The sequence below is a fragment of the Falco peregrinus genome, chromosome 5, assembly GCF_023634155.1.
Source record: "Falco peregrinus isolate bFalPer1 chromosome 5, bFalPer1.pri, whole genome shotgun sequence".
In the NCBI taxonomy this organism is placed as follows: domain Eukaryota; kingdom Metazoa; phylum Chordata; class Aves; order Falconiformes; family Falconidae; genus Falco; species Falco peregrinus.
The window spans coordinates 76,215,824-76,236,169 of record NC_073725.1 but is presented as its reverse complement, the minus strand read 5'-3'; the positions used below and the strand labels follow the sequence as shown (position 1 = coordinate 76,236,169).

The 20,346-nt window shown below is 56.7% G+C and overlaps 2 protein-coding genes across 6 annotated transcripts in view; both read left to right on the top strand.

The window, feature by feature from the left end:
* The window catches only part of MGRN1 (mahogunin ring finger 1), a 55,350-nt gene extending 38,809 nt beyond the window's left edge, over positions 1-16,541 (top strand). The window contains exons 9-18 of one of the 4 annotated variants that reach the window (XM_055805516.1): positions 4,144-4,212; positions 6,406-6,565; positions 8,396-8,505; positions 9,435-9,500; positions 11,967-12,190; positions 13,115-13,238; positions 13,772-13,821; positions 14,453-14,556; positions 15,192-15,236; positions 15,871-16,541. In XM_055805516.1, coding sequence (XP_055661491.1) covers positions 4,144-4,212; positions 6,406-6,565; positions 8,396-8,505; positions 9,435-9,500; positions 11,967-12,190; positions 13,115-13,238; positions 13,772-13,821; positions 14,453-14,556; positions 15,192-15,232 — 948 coding nt within the window. In that variant the 3' untranslated portion in view covers positions 15,233-15,236; positions 15,871-16,541. The remainder of the gene's footprint in view (positions 1-4,143; positions 4,213-6,405; positions 6,566-8,395; positions 8,506-9,434; positions 9,501-11,966; positions 12,191-13,114; positions 13,239-13,771; positions 13,822-14,452; positions 14,557-15,191; positions 15,237-15,870) is intronic. The other 3 variants (XM_055805514.1, XM_055805517.1, XM_055805515.1) reach the window with 3 other exon arrangements.
* Positions 16,542-16,925: 384 nt separating this feature from the next.
* NUDT16L1 (nudix hydrolase 16 like 1) lies at positions 16,926-19,952 on the top strand. Of its 2 annotated transcripts, XM_055805336.1 has the most exons (3): positions 16,929-17,208; positions 17,625-17,885; positions 18,917-19,952. In XM_055805336.1, exons 1-3 carry the CDS (start codon positions 16,984-16,986, stop codon positions 19,379-19,381), a joined length of 951 nt encoding a protein of 316 aa, XP_055661311.1. In that variant the 5' UTR covers positions 16,929-16,983; the 3' UTR covers positions 19,382-19,952. The 2 variants fall into 2 exon arrangements, with proteins under 2 accessions (XP_055661312.1, XP_055661311.1); XM_055805337.1 differs by lacking the exon at positions 17,625-17,885 and having other exon boundaries at positions 16,926-17,208.
* Positions 19,953-20,346: the final 394 nt, after the last annotated feature.

The following is a 20,346-nucleotide window of genomic DNA, read 5'->3' as shown; positions in this document are numbered from 1 at the left end:
GTGGCAGCGTGGGACTGGTAGAGCAACGGTGCAGGTCTCTTGTGCTTCTCTGGGAGGCAGGGTCTATGTATACATCTAATCCTCCCTATAGTTCTTGCCTTGCTGGCATTCGGTGCTTCTGGCAACGCACATTGCTGATGCTTCCATGTCTCTATAGGTGTAGGTAAATTAGGCTTGCGTAAGTATGTGTTAAGTAGTATGAGGCACATCTGGTCATTGAGCACTGCCTGATCTCCTTAGGTTCTGTGTTTTGTGCTGTGAAAGGGTATCTTTGCGTACTCCCAGTGTCCCATGTGGAGGCTGAAAACTTAGCTTTCCACACGTGTGTGTGATAAGTTATTGGAAGATTGTCTTCTCTCTGCACAAACTGCCCTGTTGGGCCCATGGTATCTTGGGAGCAGCCCCAGGAAGTGAAACCTTTTAGCTCATCTTGCCTGTCTCCTATGAGTATCCTAGTACTTGAGCAGTCACAGACATGGTTGTTTTGAAGCTGTTGTTTATGTACCAGATTGCACACATTATGAAGGGAAGAAGGGAGACTGGCAAACGGGGAAATGTCAGGAATCTGTAGCCCTTTTTTAACCCATCCTGGTGTGGTGTGATGTGCAGGAGCTGTGTAGTGCCTTATCAAGACTGAAATTGCAACCAGTCTTGCATAGAGAGAAATACATAAGCACCTGCAAACTGCTAAGATTGCCAAGAATTTCAGCTTATGAAAGGAAATCCAGTAGTGATCCTGCTGCAAGGATCAGCTTGAAATGTGATGGAAAAAGAGATGAGATTTTGGTGGCTGATCCCTTCACCTTTAAGTATGTGCTGTGCTTCTGCTTTAAACGTGTCTGGCTTCAGGTGCTTGCAATTGGCTAGGGTTTTCTGATCTGAATTAAAAAGCCTTTTACTACCAAGAAGGTCATTAAGTGCCTTGATTAGACACTTTTTGCTCTAAGACGTTTCTTCCAGTCCCAAGGTTAGAGAAGAGTCACTAAACATCAGTTAATCATGTCAAAATCGCATTCAGTAATTCACTCTCTGCCTCACCAGTGCCATGCAGAGACTCACAGCCTGCCCTGCAGCCTTGCTTTGCCTAGTGACAGCGGTGTTAGCCCTCGCTGCTAGAGCTTTATCCCAGCGCTAGTGGTGAGTTACTTGCTGCTCCAGCCTGACGTCTGTTCGGAGCCCTGTGCGTCCTGAACTGACCTGCACTCCCCTCCCTTCCTTGGTACTTAACTTGGCAGTGCTGCAGCATGATCTCTGGGCTAGCTGATCAGTCTGGGTCCCACAAGTATTTTTAATGGAGACAGAGGCTGTTTCGGGAGTCTATTGAGCATGTGAAGGCAGGTTTGTAGTGGGAACATCCAGAAGAGCCATGCTCTGAAGGGGGAGCTTCGCACTGTGCTGGAAGAGGCTGCCTGAGCGCCGAGGGACCAGAGCAGTGTGATGCCAGCAGTGCCTCTTTCTCACATATTCTTCTGATCGGAGAAGAGCATTTGTGAGCTGATGAAAAGCTGCTCATTTATCATGCTTGTGGGTTTTGGGGCGGTTTTGTTTTTTTTTAAAAGCAGTACTTACATGGCTGTGAGCTCTCTGAGTCCGTGTTGGATTACTGTGCACACTAACACAGTGTGTGTACCATTCTCCTTTTAGTGCTCCGGACTCCCCAAATGGAGGGCTGTCTTGCTTGGAAGTGCTCTCCAGGGAAGTTCCCAACCTACCACAGTATGGTTAGCTGACTCCTGCAGTGAAACAGTGTGTGCTTGTCTCTCTTTACTGGCAGACCGTGTAACCTTCCCACTCAGTGTTTGGTTGCGGGGACTTTTTTTTATTGGCAGTTTGTAAAATGTAGTCCTTATATGTTCTCTGCTATGGCTTTTAAAATAGAAGGAAGCTCTTGCTAGAAGAACACACAGTACCACTGCAACTGAGGTAGCATCTGCACCCATAAGGGTATAGAGTATATGTCTGGAGTAAACCATCTGTATAACATTGTACATTCTTCACCATCATTTTTCTTTTGCCCTCCCCTCCTTACCATTGCCAGGATTGCCAGGTACCTTTTGTGCGCATCAATCTCTAAACCTCTTTGGGAGCAGGAAGCAGCAGCTAATGAGCTGAGCTGCTTTGTTCTCTCACCTGAGATCAGTTATAATGTAAGTACCGATCTGTTCAAAGAAATTCAGCATGGATGAATACAAACAGATGGACCAGCAGAAAAACATGACCTGGACTTGGCTGGTGGCTCCTGTGTGCATCAGCTGAAGCTGTATATAGCAACAGAAGCCTTTGGAAGGATGACATGGTGCGGGATGGGTTGGAGAAGCGTGAAGGTGAAGGACTGCATTGTGTACAATCACCTACTCCTCCTTGTTTACTCCTACTCTTTTGAAATTTAGAGATCTTTCCAGTAAGAGCCATGTTGCAATGCTCACCCTTTTCCTACTGGGACATGAGATTCTCAGGAGGATTTTTAGAGGCAAGCAGTTAAAACAAATGCAGGCTCCTGCAGAGGCTTTAGTCTGTTCCTTCCTGACCTCTTCTTTGCTTTGACCTGACAACTTCTGCACTCACTGTCACTCATCAGGATCCTCTGAGGAGTCAGGATGCTATATACAATACTCTCTTTGGAATGTCAAGTTACAAAAGGACATCTCCCACATAATTGTTCCCAAACTTCCTGGGTGAGTTGTGAGTTGCTGCAGAGGATTTTGCTCAGCAGTCCAACAGCTGACCTCATTGCCATGAAATGCCGGCCTAGAACAGATTGTCTGTAAGCTGCATGCTGAGTTAAACAGGGAGACTCTGGAATTAGTTTGTTAAAGCTGCTGCGTCCCAGCTCAGAGCATTTCTGAGCTGGCAAACGGGCTGGATATAGCTAGCTCCTGCCCCCATCTTGGCAGGTGACATCTTCTGCAGCACTGAAAACCCATGGCAAAGCCGTTGCTCGTCTGAGCACCTGGCTTGACAAAAGGAGAGGGGAGAGGCCGATTACACACAGAAATGCCAAAAGCTCTGGGACTGATGAGCTGTTGAAGCACTGGGTTCACAGTGGCTTGGCTTCACTGCATGGTGCCAACTGGACAGTTACTGGAGGTGGCAGGAGAGCATTTCCTTCGCCTGTTTGTGAGATGTGTCAGTTTGATACCTTGCAACCCCTTCACCCTATTACCTGTTGTGGGGTTTTGTGCAGAGGAACACACACTACTCTGGGGAAGCTGCTGTGTAGCACTAAATCTTGGGGGACCAGTATCTTTGTGCATCCTTGTAGAGGGTGCTCCTCACAGCTGTAAGTGTCTCGTGCTGTACTTGCTGGTTAAGCTAGGGAACGGGGGAGAACACCGTGCAGAGGGGACTTGTCTTGCTGGGACTTGAACTGTCGGGCTTTCTTGCCTCACTGCTTTAATTCAGCTGCTCGGGGGAGTTTGCAGACAGCTGCCAGTGTTTGCATAAAGGCATGGCCTGGAGGAGTATGTCCCAGGTTTGGGACATACTTACACCTGTGCCTGGAGCACTTTCTGCCACCCCACACCCCAATTGAGAGTTGCCACCAAGGGCCTGAGGGTGGTAATAAATGACACTGCACTGATGTAGGGTTGTCCCTCGAGTGCTTCTCATGCTAAGGAAGGTGGTTTGTCTGTCTTCAGTAGCTTGACCTTATGCTCCCAGGTGATGACCAGGGAAGTGATGTGCGGCCATCGATGTGCCAGCAACAAGCTGTTGGCACAGCACCCCTGCTGAGGTTACAAGGATGGGTGGAAGTTGATCTTGGTTAAAGTTAAGCAGTACTTCACCGAAGGGAAGGACTATGTGAGGCTGACTGCCGCTGGTTTATTTGAGCTGTGGGTACCTATTCCCTCTTGATCTCTGAGACAAGCAGAATACTTGTTGTCTGAATGATTTTGAAGAAAGTGGTTGCTTGGTCTCCCTGCTCAGACCAGACAGGATGAGTACCACTTTTTGAGCAAGGAGACACTTACTCTCCCAGCTATCCTTTGCAGTATTTGTTTCTGTTAATTTTGTCATGTAGCTCTAGAGGAACTGGCTGTTGTGGGTGTAACATGGACATTTTGACACAGGGTGGGAAGGGAGGTGGTCACGCAACAGCAATGACAGAGCAGCTGGCACTCCAACTGTTGTCTTCTTTCCTAGGTTGACCGAGTGAGTTATCTGCTTCAGGAGATCTATGGCATCGAGAACAAAAACAACCAAGAGACCAAGGTAAAGGCGCTCAGGAGGCTGTGCTCCCTGAGCTGGGGTTTTCCAACCTGCACCTTCTGCTTTTGAGCTTAACTGTGGGGCTTGGCAGGGCAACGTGGAGGTGCTTCCCAGAATGACTGTCAAGTCTGTGTCATTCCTACAAGCACTGAAGAAGCTGAGAGATGACAGGTCCTCACTGTTGAAAGGCCCAACAGTTGGTGGAGTTGTGCTAAGGTAATTTTAGATAGTGTGAGAGTCTTGAGGTTGTTCCTTGGGGCTGAGATTGCTGGGAGGGAAGGGCATCAGTGCCCCGTGGGTGTTTCAGAGCACTGATTTTTAAGGCTTGTAGAGACAGCCGTGGGCCACTGTCACAGCCTCCCTGCAGTCAAGGCAGTTGTGCCTGGCATCTGTGCTTTGCTCCTCTGGCTTCTTCATGTTCTCCTGTTAGGGGGAGGCTGCATGTTTCTGTAGCACTGCAGGGGAACTGAGCTCTCTAGGGCTTGCCGTGTCCAGAGAGCAGCAGCCTGCATTCCACAGGAAGAGGGAGCACGACATCGCTAAGGGATGTATATGCCACTGCCATAACCGGAAACATTGCCCATCATTAAGCAGCAGCTTCTGCCTAATCCCAGTTTGCTGCACAGCCCCATGCAGATTACGTGAATGCTTTGTGCTTGCTTTAACTTTATGCAGAGCTGCCCTTTGCTGCCGCCTGGGCTGCAGAGTGTACCAGGTGCTGGCCTCAGGATCAGACCACTCTGGTGTATGTAATGCATGATTTGCAAACAGAGGAGCAGCCACAGAGCAAGACAAGCAGGATTTCCTCCGCAAGCAATGCAGTGTCCTGCCCAAAGCATCCTGTGATCTCTTATCTGCCTGTGCCAACAGGTAGTACCTGAAGAGGCAGGATGGAGAAGTCTTTTCAAAGATTTTTCTTGCACAGTATCTATTTAAGAGGATTGAAGGCTTCCGTCTGGGTCATTCAGGGTCTTGTGATGATTCTTTTGATCCAGCAATCACACATTTGTGGCCCATCAGACAAGTGGCTTGGGGCCATTTTTGTTCTTCCGAGTATACTTAGCAAACTGTATTAATGGGAAAAGCAAAAAGCTTGCCCTCCCTACCTCCCAAAATAGATGAGGAATGCATGTGACAGGGCAGACAGCCTTGCAGCCTTTTGCTGTTGTAGTAGGCAGGCTGGGTGTGGATGTGCCAGCAGCAGATGCTATGTATTGCTATTTACACCGAGGTTGCCCATGGTCTAGCATGTGTTAGCACTGGTGGCCAAAGGGGCCTCACGAAGCAGGACCAAGCAAAGGTGGAAGGTGGCCCGTGCTGTGTCTACAGTTTGGTGGGCTCTGGCATAACTTCTGTGGGAGACTGGGGGGGTCTGGGTGTCAGTGAAGAGAGCTCTTGTGGTTGAAGAGTGGGTTTCAGCTCCCAGCAACAGCTTGCTTGGTGGCTGTAATCTGATTTGTGGGATCTGACTGACTGAAAGACCGGTGCGATGCACATTGATATTGAATGGGCTCACACCGACCTTTTTACCGGGGTAGCTGTGAGCAGGTGAGCATCCCAGGCTGGTTCTCCTGCAGCTGCACTGAAGCTTGTGCCAGCACAGGAGACTGGTGAAGATGCTGTGGCAGGAGAACCACTCGCTCCACCACTTGCTCAGAGGACTTGTGGAAACTGGGTTAGACATGGCTGGAGTGCCTCCTTCTGTCCAGGCCGGGAGCAGGCTGACCTGCTGCCTGCCACTGTCAGCAAGCAGCTCCTTTTGGGGCTGTCCTCTCTCTGTGGACGTGGGGCAGAAAGGCTGGACTGCCAAAGAACCTGCTGAGCCTGGGAGCCGTCAGGCTGGCAGGCAGGAGTTTGTTCTTGGATCCCCTCAGCCAAGGGATCCCTGCCCCAGAGGGGCTCCCCTCCGCACACAGCCTAGCTCTGGGGAAGGACAGCGGTGCTGTGCATGCACAGAACGGTACCTGGTCTCTGGCCTTCCATGAGCTGGGAGCAGACCCCCGAGAGGAAGTCTGTAGCTGGGCTGTGTGGGCCGGAGCTTGTTCTCCTTGAGAAACCCCTGCTGAGAGCTGCAGAAAGAAGACGCCAGCTTTCCCACAGACTTTTGGGTGGGAAATTTCCGTAGGCTTCAGAGTTCCTTGGCAGTTTGGCATGGCCCTTACCATTCACGTGCCAACGTCTTGCTTCTCATCGCAGCCTTCAGATGACGAGAACAGTGACAACAGCAACGAGTGTGTGGTTTGCCTGTCTGACCTCCGTGACACGCTCATTCTGCCCTGCAGACACCTCTGTCTGTGCAATTCCTGTGCTGACACCCTGCGCTACCAGGCCAACAACTGCCCCATCTGCAGGCTGCGTGAGTATGTGCCCAGGAAACAAGGGCATCTTTCTCCCTTCTAGACTCCTGTTCAGTCAGTACAGGTTGTGAGAGGGAGCATGTATTTTATATACCCCACCCCAAGGCTCAGCGTCAAATATTGCTGCTGCTCCCACTGGCACCTGGAGATTCCTGGCACCTAAAATAACTGCCCTTGAACAGGGAAGGAGGAGAGCACGTGAGAGAATGGCTCTTTGTCCAGTGCCTTCCTGGCCACTTGCCCTCTCCCTGGGTTGGATCTGGAGGTGTGGGTGCTCTGAGCTGTGCCATGTAGGCAGTTCTTGTGTTTTGGTGAAGTTGATGGAAAATCCTCCAAAGGAGGGGACATAGAAGCTTTATCCTGAGAGTATCTGTCCAAGACAGCAGCCAGCCCCACCAGAGGGCTGCCTGAGTACTTTGCATGGGTTTTTTTTCCCCTTTGACAGGCTTACTTTGACTTCACCAGGGAGGGAGAGGTGAGATAACTGTCAATTTGGAGTCCTTTGCTTTGCCAGCAGAGTTAGGAGGATCTGCTTAATGCCTGCATTGCTCAGCTGCGAAAAGATGGAAAAAATTAAATAGCCGTTCTGACACTCAGGTGACACTTGCTGATTTCCATGTCTTTTCTCAAAAGCACAGAGGCATAGGAGTCTCCTGAGAAAATGCCTGTGTTTTTGCTGCAATAGACAGATTGTGTGTTTTGCCCTGTGCTTGGTCTCTGAGGTATTTGATTGTTTCTAATTGATACTTCTCAGGAAAAGACAAAAGAGCCTCAGATAGATGTTTGGCCTGAGAAGTTAAGTCTAAACAGTTCAAACTTGGCAAAGATGCAGTAACCTTTTGGAAGACCTTATCGGAGGAAGTGCCAGACAGCTTTGACTATAAGTAGCAACTTAAAACACAGGAACAGCATTATCTCATCCCCACAGTGCAGCAGAGTAGGTTGTATTTGTTTGGAAAGTGCCCCCGTGTCAGACTTCCTGGGAATCTGCTTCTGGGGACTGCAGAGGCAGCGAGGATGGATTTACACCTCTGTCCTCTGGCTCCAGGCTGATCTTTCAAGCGGCTGGGTGCAACAAGACCTAGGGAAATGCCAGGGCTTTTCCTGATGTACGAGCAAGTTCTTACAGCTGCATCAGAACAGATGTCTGGCTCATTTGTACGTGCCCTCAGCACAGAGGGGCTAGCAATATTAAAGACCTGCAGATAGAAAATGGGACTGTGGGCAGGGAGTGGGGATCAAAGCTGTTGTGTTGGCAGGACCAAGGGATCTCTGTGCTGGACACAGGAGTATAGCCACTGACCCTCTGGCTGGGTTCGTAGCTATGCAGAGCCTCTCACCACCATAACGCTGGCTGGTGGGTGAGCAGCCAATGGCAGGTGCGATGCTTCCAGTGCCCCTGGACCCTAGGGCTGAGACTTGTGGGGTCTGAATGAACCCGGAGCGGTTTTACATGAGCCCTCCCACTCTCCATCCTGTAGCTTGCAGCACTGCACAAGGCTGAGCTCATGTTTTTCTTACTGTGTTGTACAGTGTCGGGCCTGAAGCACCTCAGGGCTGTACCAAGGTAGGCAGTGTCTGTTCTCTGCAAGGGCTGTGCGTACCCAGACTCTTTCAGCCAGCAGATCTCTTCCCTGTCTAGATTAATTAATTGACTAGAAGCCAAAAGCTTGGCTTTGGTGTGCTCCGTGGCCCTGCTCCCCCCGTGCACATGGGGAGCTCCCCCATGCCAACGGTGTGTCTGTGGCAAGCTGAGGAGCTCTGGCACGCATCTGGCGTGGGCTGGTCCTGCTTGGCTGTGTGTTCACCTGCCTGCTGTTCTCTCCTAGCCTTCCGTGCCCTGCTGCAGATCCGGGCTGTGAGGAAGAAGCCGGGGGCTCTGTCACCAGTGTCATTCAGCCCTGTCTTGGCACAGAGTGTTGACCATGACGAGCACTCTGTAAGTACCTCGCAACCCTGTGTACAAAGCCTGGGTGCTGGTCTCAGCCTAAGCAGGCGGCTTGTGCATGCACGAGTTGCTCAGCCTGATGGCTGGTGTCCCTGGGACCTCAGGAGGTGCACTCGGGACTTGGAGTGAGATCTTCCTGAGCAGTGCAGCTTCTTATCAGCCCTGCTAGACACCCAGGATCTCTCCTCTCGTGGATTAGTAATATGACTGGTTTTAGCCAAGTGCCCTCCTGTCTTTTGGAGGAAACAAATCCACAGAAACCTGTCTCTCTCAGGACAGGTTTCTCGGGACTTGTCCCAGCAGAAAAGTGGCAGACTCTGGGCATGACAAGGTGGGATCTGGGAAAATGGGGGTTACAGTACGAATTGCATGCACATCTGTGTGGCAGCATGCTCTGATGACACACCCTCTGCGTCGGGGCTCCCAGCTGGTAGCAGAAAGGCCTCTTTGTGCCAGCCTCCCAGAGTGATCAGGGTCAGCAGGCAGCTGAGGGAGCGTGGGATGGAAAGTGTGGTGTTGGTGGCCTTGGGGCCCCGTTACACATCCCTGGTGCAGTGAGGGCAGCAGCTCATTGCCTGAGCAGTGCTGTTGCACAGCTGGCTCTGGTGAGACACATGAGACCGGAGTGAGGAGAGGGAGATCAGCATCTAGATCATCTTACAGACTTTCATGGGAACAGAAGATATTGTCACAGAAAAAGCCTGGCTTTATCTGTCTGTCCTCTGCAGCATTGTAGCCCTGCTGCCTTCAGCTGGGACTAAGAAATAGGGCAGGGGAGAAACCCTGAGGGTTTGTTGTGAAGCAGAGCATGGTGTGTAGAGGAAGCAGGTGCTGTCGTCTGGAGCGAGGTGAGGAGTGTGTCTCTTCGTGTCACTAACCTCAAGAAACAACTTCTTTAAAACATGGTTTTCTCTTGACAGTGTCCCTTTAAACCCCTTAAAGTGAGCACTGTCTCCCTGCCCAGCAGGAAGCCTAGAAGGGAAACAGTAAGTGGACTTGGTTGTATTTGGCTCCTGCAGCAGTTCTTTGCCAGCGGTGTCACTAGTGCGTGGAAGTGTCACACACACGAGGGCTTGCTAACACGCTGGGCTTGACTCGTGCCCCTGCACAGGCTGCGACACTCCATGTACTGCCTCTATGTCAGTGGTGAGACGTTCACACCCTGCACGGGCGATCACTAACCTTCCTGGTTTGCGTGTGGAGGAATAAGCAAGATGGAAGCAGCTTGCCACAGGGTCTGATGCTGACTCTGGGGGACCATCCCCAAGTCCTGAGCCTGGCTGCTTTATAGTTCCTGGCCAAGACTTTTTTCGTAGCTCTGTAGGACTGTGGGCGAGCTGCTGTCCGCTTGGCTCACCCAAAAGCTTCCTTGCACTTGTCTCATCCCCTTGGCGGTTTGGCATGGGCACATCTTGTTGTGGGTTCCACCCCAGTGCTGGGATGTAGAGGAAGACAGATAGGCACAGTTGGACCAGGTCTTGCATTCAGGAGCGCTGGCTGCAGTGGACTGTTTTGCTTTTGCAGGAACAGGAAGGACGGAGCTGCTTTTGTTGGGGACTCTCTGGGGTGGTGTGACAATGTGTAACTGGAACGCTGTGCTGGGGACAGCATGAATGGCAGTCGTGGGGGAACCAGGGAGGGGGAAGGTGAGGGAGGCCCCCAGGCAGGAAGGGTCTGTGCCCTTTGTGCCACCCATCAAATGCAGCTGTGTCATTGATATCAAGGAGTTCTCTTTTGCTCAAGCCAGCCGAGTGCTCAGCCTTACGAGGAAGGTGGCTCACTGTGCTTGTCAGGTCTGGAGCTCAGGTGCCGCAAGCTGGGCATGACCTGGCTCCCCGCAAGCCTCCCACAGGATTCCTGCTGGAGCAGTGGGCTCTGTGGGTGCTGCAGTGGTAAGTGTCCCAGGAGAGAGCCGTGTCTCCTGGGGGTTGTCTGAAAGCTCCGTAACTTGCAGCAAGGGTTTTGTAGCTGTTGGCTGAGAAATCTTCCTCCAGCCTCTGACCTTTCACCACAGCAAACCAAAATGAGCAGCCTTTGAACCCACAGGCCTTGGTCTACACAGCCAGAAGAAAATATCCCAAACAGGAGCCAGGCGGTTTTTTTCCCTCTCTGACTTTTCTTTCTACAAAACAGCACCTCCCAGCTGCTGTCTGGAAATGCGGTTTTTGTGGAGATGGCATTTGGTCTCACTGCCTACAGGTGGCACCAATTGTGAACTGATTCCTTGTTATCTTGCCATCACCAGCTGTGGTCTTCATCAGAAATTCGAAACCATCACAAGACCGGTACTTAGGGGATGTGGGTTGATGCTTTACTCCAGGTGCTACTCGTTCTTTTCTCCCCATCAGATCTAGCTCCTTCTGTGACCGCAAGTGGGTCAGTTGAGCAATCGGCTCATGCCAAATTAATGGCTGTGTTGGAACAGGTTGCTGGGCAGGCTTATCTGCAGCTGTGTGACTGGGAGATCAGGTACAGAGAAGCTACAGGAGTTCATGGCCAGGCTTAGCAGCAACATGCTGTCTTAGGAACAACATAGAACCACCTCCCTGAGGATACAGCGCTGAAGCAGCTCAATTTAATGCAAGCCTGGACTGCTGCAGTCTTTCCTTTTTCTTTGCAGCAGGCTGGGCTGAGCTGCCTGTGGCCTGCTGGGTTACAGCATAAACCCTGTTTGTCTCCAAGTCCACAGGATCTTTACAACTAGGAGGATTTTTGGAGTTAAGCCAGTGGCGGTTTAATGGCTTTGCAAGGGTCTCTTTGACTGGCAGCTTAGTGAGTTACAGAGGGAATGGGAATTGGTATAGTTTTGCCCTCTTCCCTTGTGGGGCCTTTCCTACCTTTTAGCAGAGGTGACTGCGCAGAGAGCTGGCGTTAGCGGCTCAGAGGACTGAGAGCAGGGGAGGAGGGGAAGTGGTGTAGGCTCTGAGGACCGGCTCTCAGTTAGTGCACACACGCTCCCCTCTTTCGACTCTTTGTTAGTGACCCTGGTGGTGCTGTGAAACAGCTGCATGTTCCAGGGCTGGAAGCACAAGTGGGGTGCTTATTGAGCTGGAAGGGTCTCTGAACCATTGGAAAAACTTCTAGGAGAAAAAAATCCAAAGATGTTTTATAGCAGGTTTGTTAGGAACCTGCTTTCTCACCCTCCTTGTCCAGCTCTTGAAAGTATGGCAGGGGGGTGCCCAGCCACGTTCTGACTTGCTGAGATGCCTGGTCTCTCACGCATTGCTCTGGAAACTTGCCTGGAGCATCATCAGCATTACAACCCGAAGGGGAACGTGTGGCTGCATCAGGGGGAGGAGGCTGAGGCTCCTGGAGAGGTGGCTATGGGAATGGGCTGCACGGGAGCAGTGTGGGAGCTGCAGGGCTGGGTTGCATTGGGGCCTCTCCTTTTTCAGGGAGGGCTTCCAGCCTTGTGAGGGTTTCTTAACATGCCCTCTCTTTCTCGTCCACAGAGCTCTGACAATATCCCTCCGGGCTATGAGCCTATTTCCTTGCTGGAAGCGCTGAATGGCCTTCGCTCCGTTTCCCCCTCCATCCCATCAGCTCCTCTGTATGATGAAATCAGCTACTCTGGTGTGGTGGATGGGATGCCACCGGCAAGCCGACCGCTTGTTGGGATGGACAGAGCCGTGGAGAGCAGCCACCAAAAGGGCAAGCGGAGCAAGTCTCCAGATAGGTCAGCATGGGGATGGAGGGGTCCGCTCCTCTTGCAAGTCCTGAGGGCTTGTGGCCACACGCACTGAGAGCCAAGAGAGGGCTCTGGCTGGTCCCATCACTGTTAGCACCGCTAACTCAGAATTTTAGGAGACCAGCAGGTATTCATGACAGTGAGATAATTGGGACGTGACCCTTGTGTTCAGTCTGAGGTTACCAGCTTATGCCTCCTAAGGTCTGGCTTTGTCACCAGAAGAAAGAGGATTTTTAACAAGGAGAATTTGATCCAGACTTGGGATGGAAATGTCTCCTTTCCAATGCAGTTAGTCCCTCAATTTGCACTTGACATCCAAACCTTGTTGGATTTCAGCTTTCTGTGGATTTCCCCAGGAGCAAAAGAATGGGGAGAGAAGTGACGTGAATTTCAGAGCACAAAATGCTGAGTGAGATCCTTTAGCTGTTGTCTGAAGCCTCCTCTACTGACCTTGTGATGGAGGCTGTAGGTGTGGATGCCGTGGAGCGGGCAGCCTGCTGCAGGTGCCCTTCACGTGTCCCTTGCTACAGAAGGGGTCAGGCTGGGTTTGTTCCTGGCGCTCCTCACTGTGCTCCATTCCAAATTCCTCCTGGGAAGGGAGCCCCTGATGCTGTGAGGAGCAGCGTGGGACCTGGGCCTCCTGCTTTCCCTGCAGAGGCAGATCTGCCCAGGTTGTGTTACTGTGCTGCAGCTCTGCACCACCTGGCTCTGTCCCAGAGCTCTGCTGCTGCTGTTCTCCATGTAGCTGATACCGGAGGGCCCTGGTGAATTTGGCTCAGTAGTTTGAGCTCCTGCTCATGCGTGTTGGCTTCTGCTGCTGGTGGAGCGACAGGGCAGGGGTGGTGACACCTTGAGCTGCTGCCACCAGATCTGCTCTGTGGCTCCTTGCAAATGGAGTTTCTCTTGCCGCAGCACACTACGGTCTCCCTCGTCCCCAATCCACGAGGAGGATGAAGAGAAGCTCTCTGAGGACTCTGACTCGCAGCCAGCACTTAGCGGGGGTGAGCTGGTCCTGAGAGAGGCGAGCTCTCCAGAAGTAAGTCTGTGATCTGCTGGGGAGCTGCTCTGAGCCAGGGCTCTTCTGGGGGGGCTTCTTCTGGGACACACGAGCTGCCTTGTGAAGGGACGTTGTTTCCTCAGTGGCAGGGTGAAGATGAGCTTGTGGTAGCATGAGTAGCCCAGAGCCAGCAGTCTCAGCTGCCTTTATTTACCTGTAGGGCTCCACAGGGAAGGATGTAACCGCTCCTTGTGCCACTAACCCTCTTTGGGAGCCGGGGCATTGGAAAGCCACGTAGCTGGAGCCGCATCAGAGCTGACCTTACCCCGGCTTCCTGGGCAAGCCCAGCAGTGTTTGGGGCAGGGGTGGAAGCTGAGCCTTACTGGGCTTCCAGCACCCACTGCCATTGCCTGTAAAACCCCTCCTTCCCGGCCTGTGGTGCCACAGCACTGGTGGGTGGCCCTTTGCTCCCTCCCTGGAATGGGTCCTGGCCCTGGAGAAAGCCAGAGCAGGGGACAAGCGCAGCAAAGGCCTCCAGCCCGCAGAAGTAATCTGTGCTGTTCCTCTTGCAGAGCGCGGCCGGGGAGGAGATTGAGGAGGCCTCGTCCCTGCAGCAGGGTAGGTGTGCGCTCAGCCCGAGGGGGCAGCCAGGCCTTGGCTTGGTGTCCCAATCTGCTGTGATGGGGCAGGGACAGCTGGGGAATGAACGTGGTTCAGAAACATCCAGCTCCCCAAAGGCCATCTCTGAGCTGCTGGGCTTCGCCAGAGGAAGGCGCCGGCATCTCTTCTGGGAAGTGGGGGCGCAAAATCATCAAATCTCCCTGGTTTTATTGGCCAAGCATCTCTCCTTGCCGTAAGCTCTACAGAGGTAGAGCTTTCCGTGCCACGTCTGTCTGCTCACGCAGCTTAGGGGGAGATGGCTGTGAGCACCACCCTGCTGGTCCTGGTGAGAGCGTGGCCGCGGTACTGGGCATGCAGGATGTGCCCCGTATTGTTGGGATGGGTCTGTGGTGCTCAGCCAGCATCCACAGGGCATGAGGATGGGGTGAGAGAAAAGCGATGGGCATGAGCCTGCATATGAAGAGGTGGCCCCTTCGGCACCGTGGCCTGGGCCAGTCTGACGGGCTCTGCTGGGGCTCGGGGGGTGCGGGGAGCTTCCTCACGTGGAAGATCTCAACCCGTCCTCCTGGCTGCGCGCCCCTGCGGAGCGGGGCTGGGGGCTGAGCAGCTGCGCTCTGGCTGGTTCTAGGTAGCCGCCCGCCCTCCGTGGAAGATGTCCTGCAGGACGGCAGCTGTGGCGAGCACAGGAGCCTGACGCAGTCGGAGAGCGACCCTCCGGTAGATGTCTACCTGCCAGGTAATGGCCGCGCCATTGGGGTCGCAGGCGTGCTGCCACCCTGCCGCGCTCGAGGGGCCGGGGGGTGTGTGGGCTGCGCCTGAGCATGGTGGCCTCCCCGGTGGGGCGGCACGCTGCAGCCTTGGGGTGGGCCAGGAGCCCACCTGCCAGGGGCACGGTGTCCCGCTTCCTCCAGTGGGCAGAGCGAGCTGTGGGCGAGGGGGGCTGACGCAGAGGTAACCTGCCCCCACTTCTCTCTCCTCCCTCACCCTTTTGTCTCTGTCCTTCCCCTCCTCTCCTCTCCGGGCTGCGGCCACTCCAGGCACAGTTTTTGTGACAGTGGCCTCCTCTGCCTGCCCCCAACCCGTGCTCCAGCTTTCGGCTGAGGGAGGGGAACCATCCGGGCTGGCTTCTGGGGGACCAAGCCAGCATGGGGGGCAGCAGACACCCCTCTGCCATGGGGGGGTGTCACAGCGGGGAGGGCCGTGGGGTGCCGTGCTTTGCTGGCAAGCACGGCTGTGGGACGCTGTGCTGTCCTCACCCCTGACTGTTGTCGTTGCAGCCTGTTTTCTTCCATAGAGTCGCAGTCTGTTCTGAGTACCTCTCTAATGTCTCCTTCCCTCTCTGTCTGCCTTCCTCCCTCCTGTCTTGGGCAGCACTGGGTCCCGATTCCTGCTCTATTGGTATAGAGGAGTAAGCTGGTACGTCTTCTCGTTCTTCTTACGCATCGCTGTGGTGTGGGGCAGCAGGACCCCTCCTGAGAAGGCCAGCAGCCAGGCGAGAGTGGGGATGGGGCTGATCCTAGCCATCAGGGCAGGGAAGGAGGGGGCAGCAAACCAACGAGGCTGCTCTGCTGGCTCTGTCCTGGCTCCCTTCCCGTTCCTGGCACTGGCATCACTGCACCCTGCTGTCCCCAAGTGCCAGCACCCCCAGCCAGGGCAGCAGAAGCCCCTGCCCTCCCCACTGGCTTCTGCTGGGCCTCTGGGTGAGGGCTCTGCTGCCTCGTGGGCACTGTGATAGTCCAGTCCCCCGCTGCTGGCTTCTCCCAGGCTGGTGGCAGATAACGTGTCCCCTTAGTGTCCTGTGTCCCGCCCCTGGCGCTTGCTGAACCTGCGTCTTGGCAGGGGCAGAGGGGATGGAGCTCATGGGCTCCAGCCCTGTCTCTGTGGTCAGACCAGGGTAGGAGGGGGTGGCAGGGGTGACGGTCACCTTGGCCCATGCTGTCCTCTCCCCAGGGCTGAGCACCCTGCCTGGGCTTGTTGCCTGGCCCTAGGGCTGGTGTAGTTGGGGCTGAACCCCTTTTTCCTCACTCAGAACCCCTTTTTCCTCACTCAGGCTCATCCGACTTCACCAAAACGCTCCCTGGCCGCGGCACCGGCAGCCCCACGCAGCCCCTTCTCTTCGAGCAGACGTGTCTTCACCTGGAGGACGAACAGAACCTCTCGTGAGCGGGGCTGGGACCCCCCCCCGCCCCTGCCGCTGGACCCCAGACCCACGCACAGCCTCTCCCCCGTCCCCAGCGGGGCTGGCCCGTGCTCAGCGCTGCGGGGATGCAACGTGGCGTGTCGCACCGGCACGCTTTTTGGCACAGCCCAGCTTGGTTTTTTAAAAGACGTGCATGTTTTTTTGCCAGCTGGCGGCAAAGGGGCGGGTGGGTAGGGGCTGGCGGGAGGCGGGGAGATTTGGGGTTAAAATCGGCAGATGAAGGACGCTACCCTTGTATATTTTGTACACACCCAGCACAGCCCTTTTGCTGTCACTGCCCTTGGACAGAGCTGCGCCCCCCCCTACCCCCCCCCCCCGCCTGGCAGCCCCTCTGGACTCTGCACCCTCCTGCCCCCAACCTCTGGGTGCTGGGGAGGGGGGCTCGGTGGGGTGCAGGGCTCCGCGGATGGGGGCGGGGGGGCTGCCCACGCCGTGTGCCTTGTTCTGCTTCTGCGGCGGGTCCCGGGGCGACACCTCCCCCCTTCCCCTCGATGTTTGTAGTAATAAACCCGTGGAGCAGGCACTTGTGCCGTGCGTCGTGGGCGGGGCGAAAGGGCGGGGGGCGGGGGCAAAAGGGCGGGGGGCGGGGGCAAAAGGGCGGGGGGCGGGACTACGGAGCGGAGAGGCGCGGCCTCTTTGCCCGCCTCTTTCCCGGCGTGCAGTTCGGCGCCGTCTCCCCCCCCAGCCTCGCTGTGATTGGCCGCAGGCGCCGACAGCCCTGGTGCGGCAGTTTCCTAATGTGGCGAGCGACGCGGGCGGTGGCGCCCGCTCTTATTGGTCGCCCGTCGCTATTGGCCGCCCAACCGAGGGCGGGCGCGGGGGTTGGCGGGTTCTGCCGAGCGCCCATTGGCCCGGCGGCGCGCGGCGCGCAGCTACTGGCTCTGACGGCCGCCGGTCTCGCCCCTCGCTCGGCGTCGGCGCGACGCGTGCGCGGAGCGGGCTCCCGGGGCGGGCGGCGAGGCGATGGCGGCCATGGGGGCGATGGCGGCCATGGGGGCGCTGCCCGCCATGGGAGCGCTGCCGCCGCTGCCGACGCTGGGGGTACCGGGCGTGCCCGAGCTGAAGCCGCTGACGCGGTACGAGGCCATGCGGCTGGGCCCGGGCTGGAGCCACTCGTGCCACGCCATGCTGTACGCGCCCAACCCGGGCATGCTGTTCGGCCGCATCCCGCTGCGCTACGCCGTGCTGGTGAGGGGGCGGGCGGGGGGAGCGGGGCCGGGGGCGGGCGGGCCCACGGGCTGGGGCGGGCCGCGGGCTGCGGGGGAGGCGGGCTGAGGGCTGGCGGCTGGGGGTGTCGGTAGTTGGCGGTTGCAGGGCGGTAGCGTCAGGCTGGGTCGCGGCGGGGAGAGCCCCCGGGCCCCTCCCCCCGCCTCCCCGGCGGTGCGGGCCCCGCCTGGGCTCCCGGGGCCGCGGCGAGCTCTCGGAGACGGTGTCGGTGAACGGTCCTGGATGCGCCGGAGCTGGTAGGGCCGCGCCAGAGCGGCCGGGAGCCCTCCCCACGCTCCTCCGCCCCCGCGGAGGCCTCCGCGGCGCCGGGCCTGGGCGCCCGCGGCCCCCCTCGCCCCCTCGCCGTGCCCCATTAACGCCATGCGCCTCTATTGCAGATGCAGATGCGATTTGACGGACTACTGGGCTTTCCCGGGGGGTTCGTGGATCGCCGTTACTGGTCCCTGGAGGACGGTCTGAATCGGGTGCTGGGCTTGGGTTTGGGCTGTGTGCGCCTGACGGAAGCTGACTATCTGTGCTCGCACCTGACAGAGGGGCCACATCGAGTGGTGGCACACTTCTACGCCAGGCAGCTGACCCTGGAGGAGCTGCATACCATCGAGATCAGCGCGGTGCATTCCCGAGACCACGGGCTGGAGGTGGGACATCCAGGGAGGGGGTGTGTAGAGCTCTGAGCGTTAGATCCAGGGAAGACGCAGCTTCCCTCCTAGGTCTGCTGGGCTGCCGTCTCTCGCAGCCCAGCGGGGGAATGCACCGCATGTAGAGCTGTCGGCGGCGAGTGCCACGCACAGCCCCGTAGCACTGGCGTTAGGAGGTCAGGCTCTCGGCTGGGGTTGTGTCTCAGGCTCTGGAGTGTAGCGAGCTCCAGCTCCAGCCTTTCCTGGTGACTGCCCACGTAGGGAAGAGCCCTATTAACCCGCTCAGCCTTGGGACGCGGCTGAGGTCCGTCTCGCATCCTGGTGGGCATCTCCCCCTGCCCTGGGCTGAGTAACCTGGACCGGAATCGCGACCCTCGCTGTGGTGATGTGTTGCTCTAACCCCAGTTCTCCCTGGCTTGCACGGAGGCGGTGCGGGAGGCAGCCTTCCTCCCGGGTAGCTGGGTTTGGCTGATGCCTTGGGGTAGAGCGTAAGAGGGAGGGTCTCCCTGCGCGCCCACGAGGCGCTCGGCAGGTCTTGGCAGCTGCGTGAAGGGAGGCACTTGGCTCTGGGTTGTGGCGTGGCTGAGGGGCATGCGTGGGCAAGCCACGGTGTCCCCACGGAGGGGAAAGCGGGGCTCCCCATAGCGGCCTGGGGCAGTGGGATCCCCCCAAAGGGGCAGGAGGGGGAACAGAGCCGGGGCTGGGCGCAGGGGGCTGGCCAGGGGGAGCAGTGGCCTGGTGTGGCTCTGGGAGGGGCAGTGCAGGGGCTTCAGCTGGGCTGAGGGCAGGCAGGCCAGGGCAGGCAGGCTGGGGCAGGGGTCGGTGGGGCAGGGGTCGGTGAGGGAGGGAGGGGCAGGATTGGGCAGGTGGGGAGGGGCAGGATCGGGCAGGTGGCGAGGGGAAGGATCCGGCAAGTGGGGCTGGGCCATGGGCTGGCGGGGTGCTGGGGTGAGGGTGTGGGGGCAGAGGGTGGGGCGGGGGGGGCTGGTGTTGCCGTGGGCTCTGCTGAGCTGTGCTCTATGCTGTTGCAGGTGATGGGCATGGTCCGTGTCCCTCTCTACACCCAGAAGGACCGCATGGGCGGGCTGCCCAACTTCCTGGGCAACTCCTTCGTTGGAACCGCCAAATTCCAGCTACTCTTTGCCCTGAAGATCTTGAACATGGTGCCGGAGGAGAAGCTGGCCGAGGCGGTGGCTGCCACGCAGAAGCCGAAGAAGCCGGCCATTGACCAGGCAGCAGCAGTGACAGGAAACCCGCCTGCCACTAAGCCCTCGAACGAGCTGGCGATGCCCGCTAAAACAGGCAACGAATTGGCAGAGAGGGCCGAGAACCAGGCAGCTGCGCAGGCAGCCGCCGAGCAGGCAGTGGCCGGGCTGCAGAGCCACGTTGTGGCAGAGCAGCTGGTGGCTGTGCCGGTGGCCGAGGCAGTGGAGCAGCCGGCGGGGCTGGGGGCAGATGCTGTGGCAGAGCAGCCCGTGGCTGAGCCGATGGAGTGATGCCTGCTGCATTTGTGCTTGATTAAAAGTGGGTGAGACTAGAGACTTCTAACTTTCCGACCCGTCGCTGGCTGCAGTTGCTGCCCACGCAATTCCACTGCCCAGCCGGGAGGGTTTGGGTTTGTTTGAAGCCGGGGAAAGCGATGTATTTTTATGGCCATTAAACTCTAGTGAGCTTCCCAGATCAACCTGCACAGCCCCCTGCAGAGAGTTCATGTCTTATGTCAGGGCACCGAAGCCTTAGAATTATGCTTTTGATTTCAGGGACGTGCTGCTGCCGTCGGGTCCCCGTTTCATTTTTAAGGAACAAAATGGCATCTTTTTTAAAATGCTCCATGTTGACTTGGACACAGCTGTGGACGCAGTGGACGCAGCTGAGGGAACGGGGCTGCTGGTCAAGCACCCCTGCCAGCGTCAGTGGAAGGGGCTCCCCTCCGCTGGTGCTGTGTGGCCAGGCTCTGGGTGCTGTGCCATGCCGTGAATTCCCTCTGGGACGTAGTGGGGGTGCTCGTGTGGGTTTCTGCCTGGAGATCTGTGGGAGCATGAAAGTGGAATAAATGGCTTTGCTGAATGCTTCGCGGTCAGGATCATTCTTGACAGCTGGCACAGAGCCTGCGGCGACCCAGAGCTTTAGGGGTGCAGGGGCAGTGCTGTGCCTGTCGGTTCCCTTTGCCGCAGGGCTTTGCCCGCTGCTGTGTGGGACTGTGCCAGGGTGAGAAGCTGGAGGCGAAGGGCAAGGCTGGGCCCTGCTGCAGGCACTGGGGGCTGGCAGGGTGCGGGCTAGCACGGCGTGCTGCGCCGCTGCAAACCGGTTAAGCTTTTGCCGCTGGGCTACTGCAGAATGGCTTCGTGTGCCCAGCAGCCTCTGGGGGTAAGAGGTATGTCAGCGCCCCACCTGGGCACGGGCTGGGTGGGCAGGGGGCTTCGTCCTGTCTGTACTACTACTGGGGCAGCCAGCGAGAAGC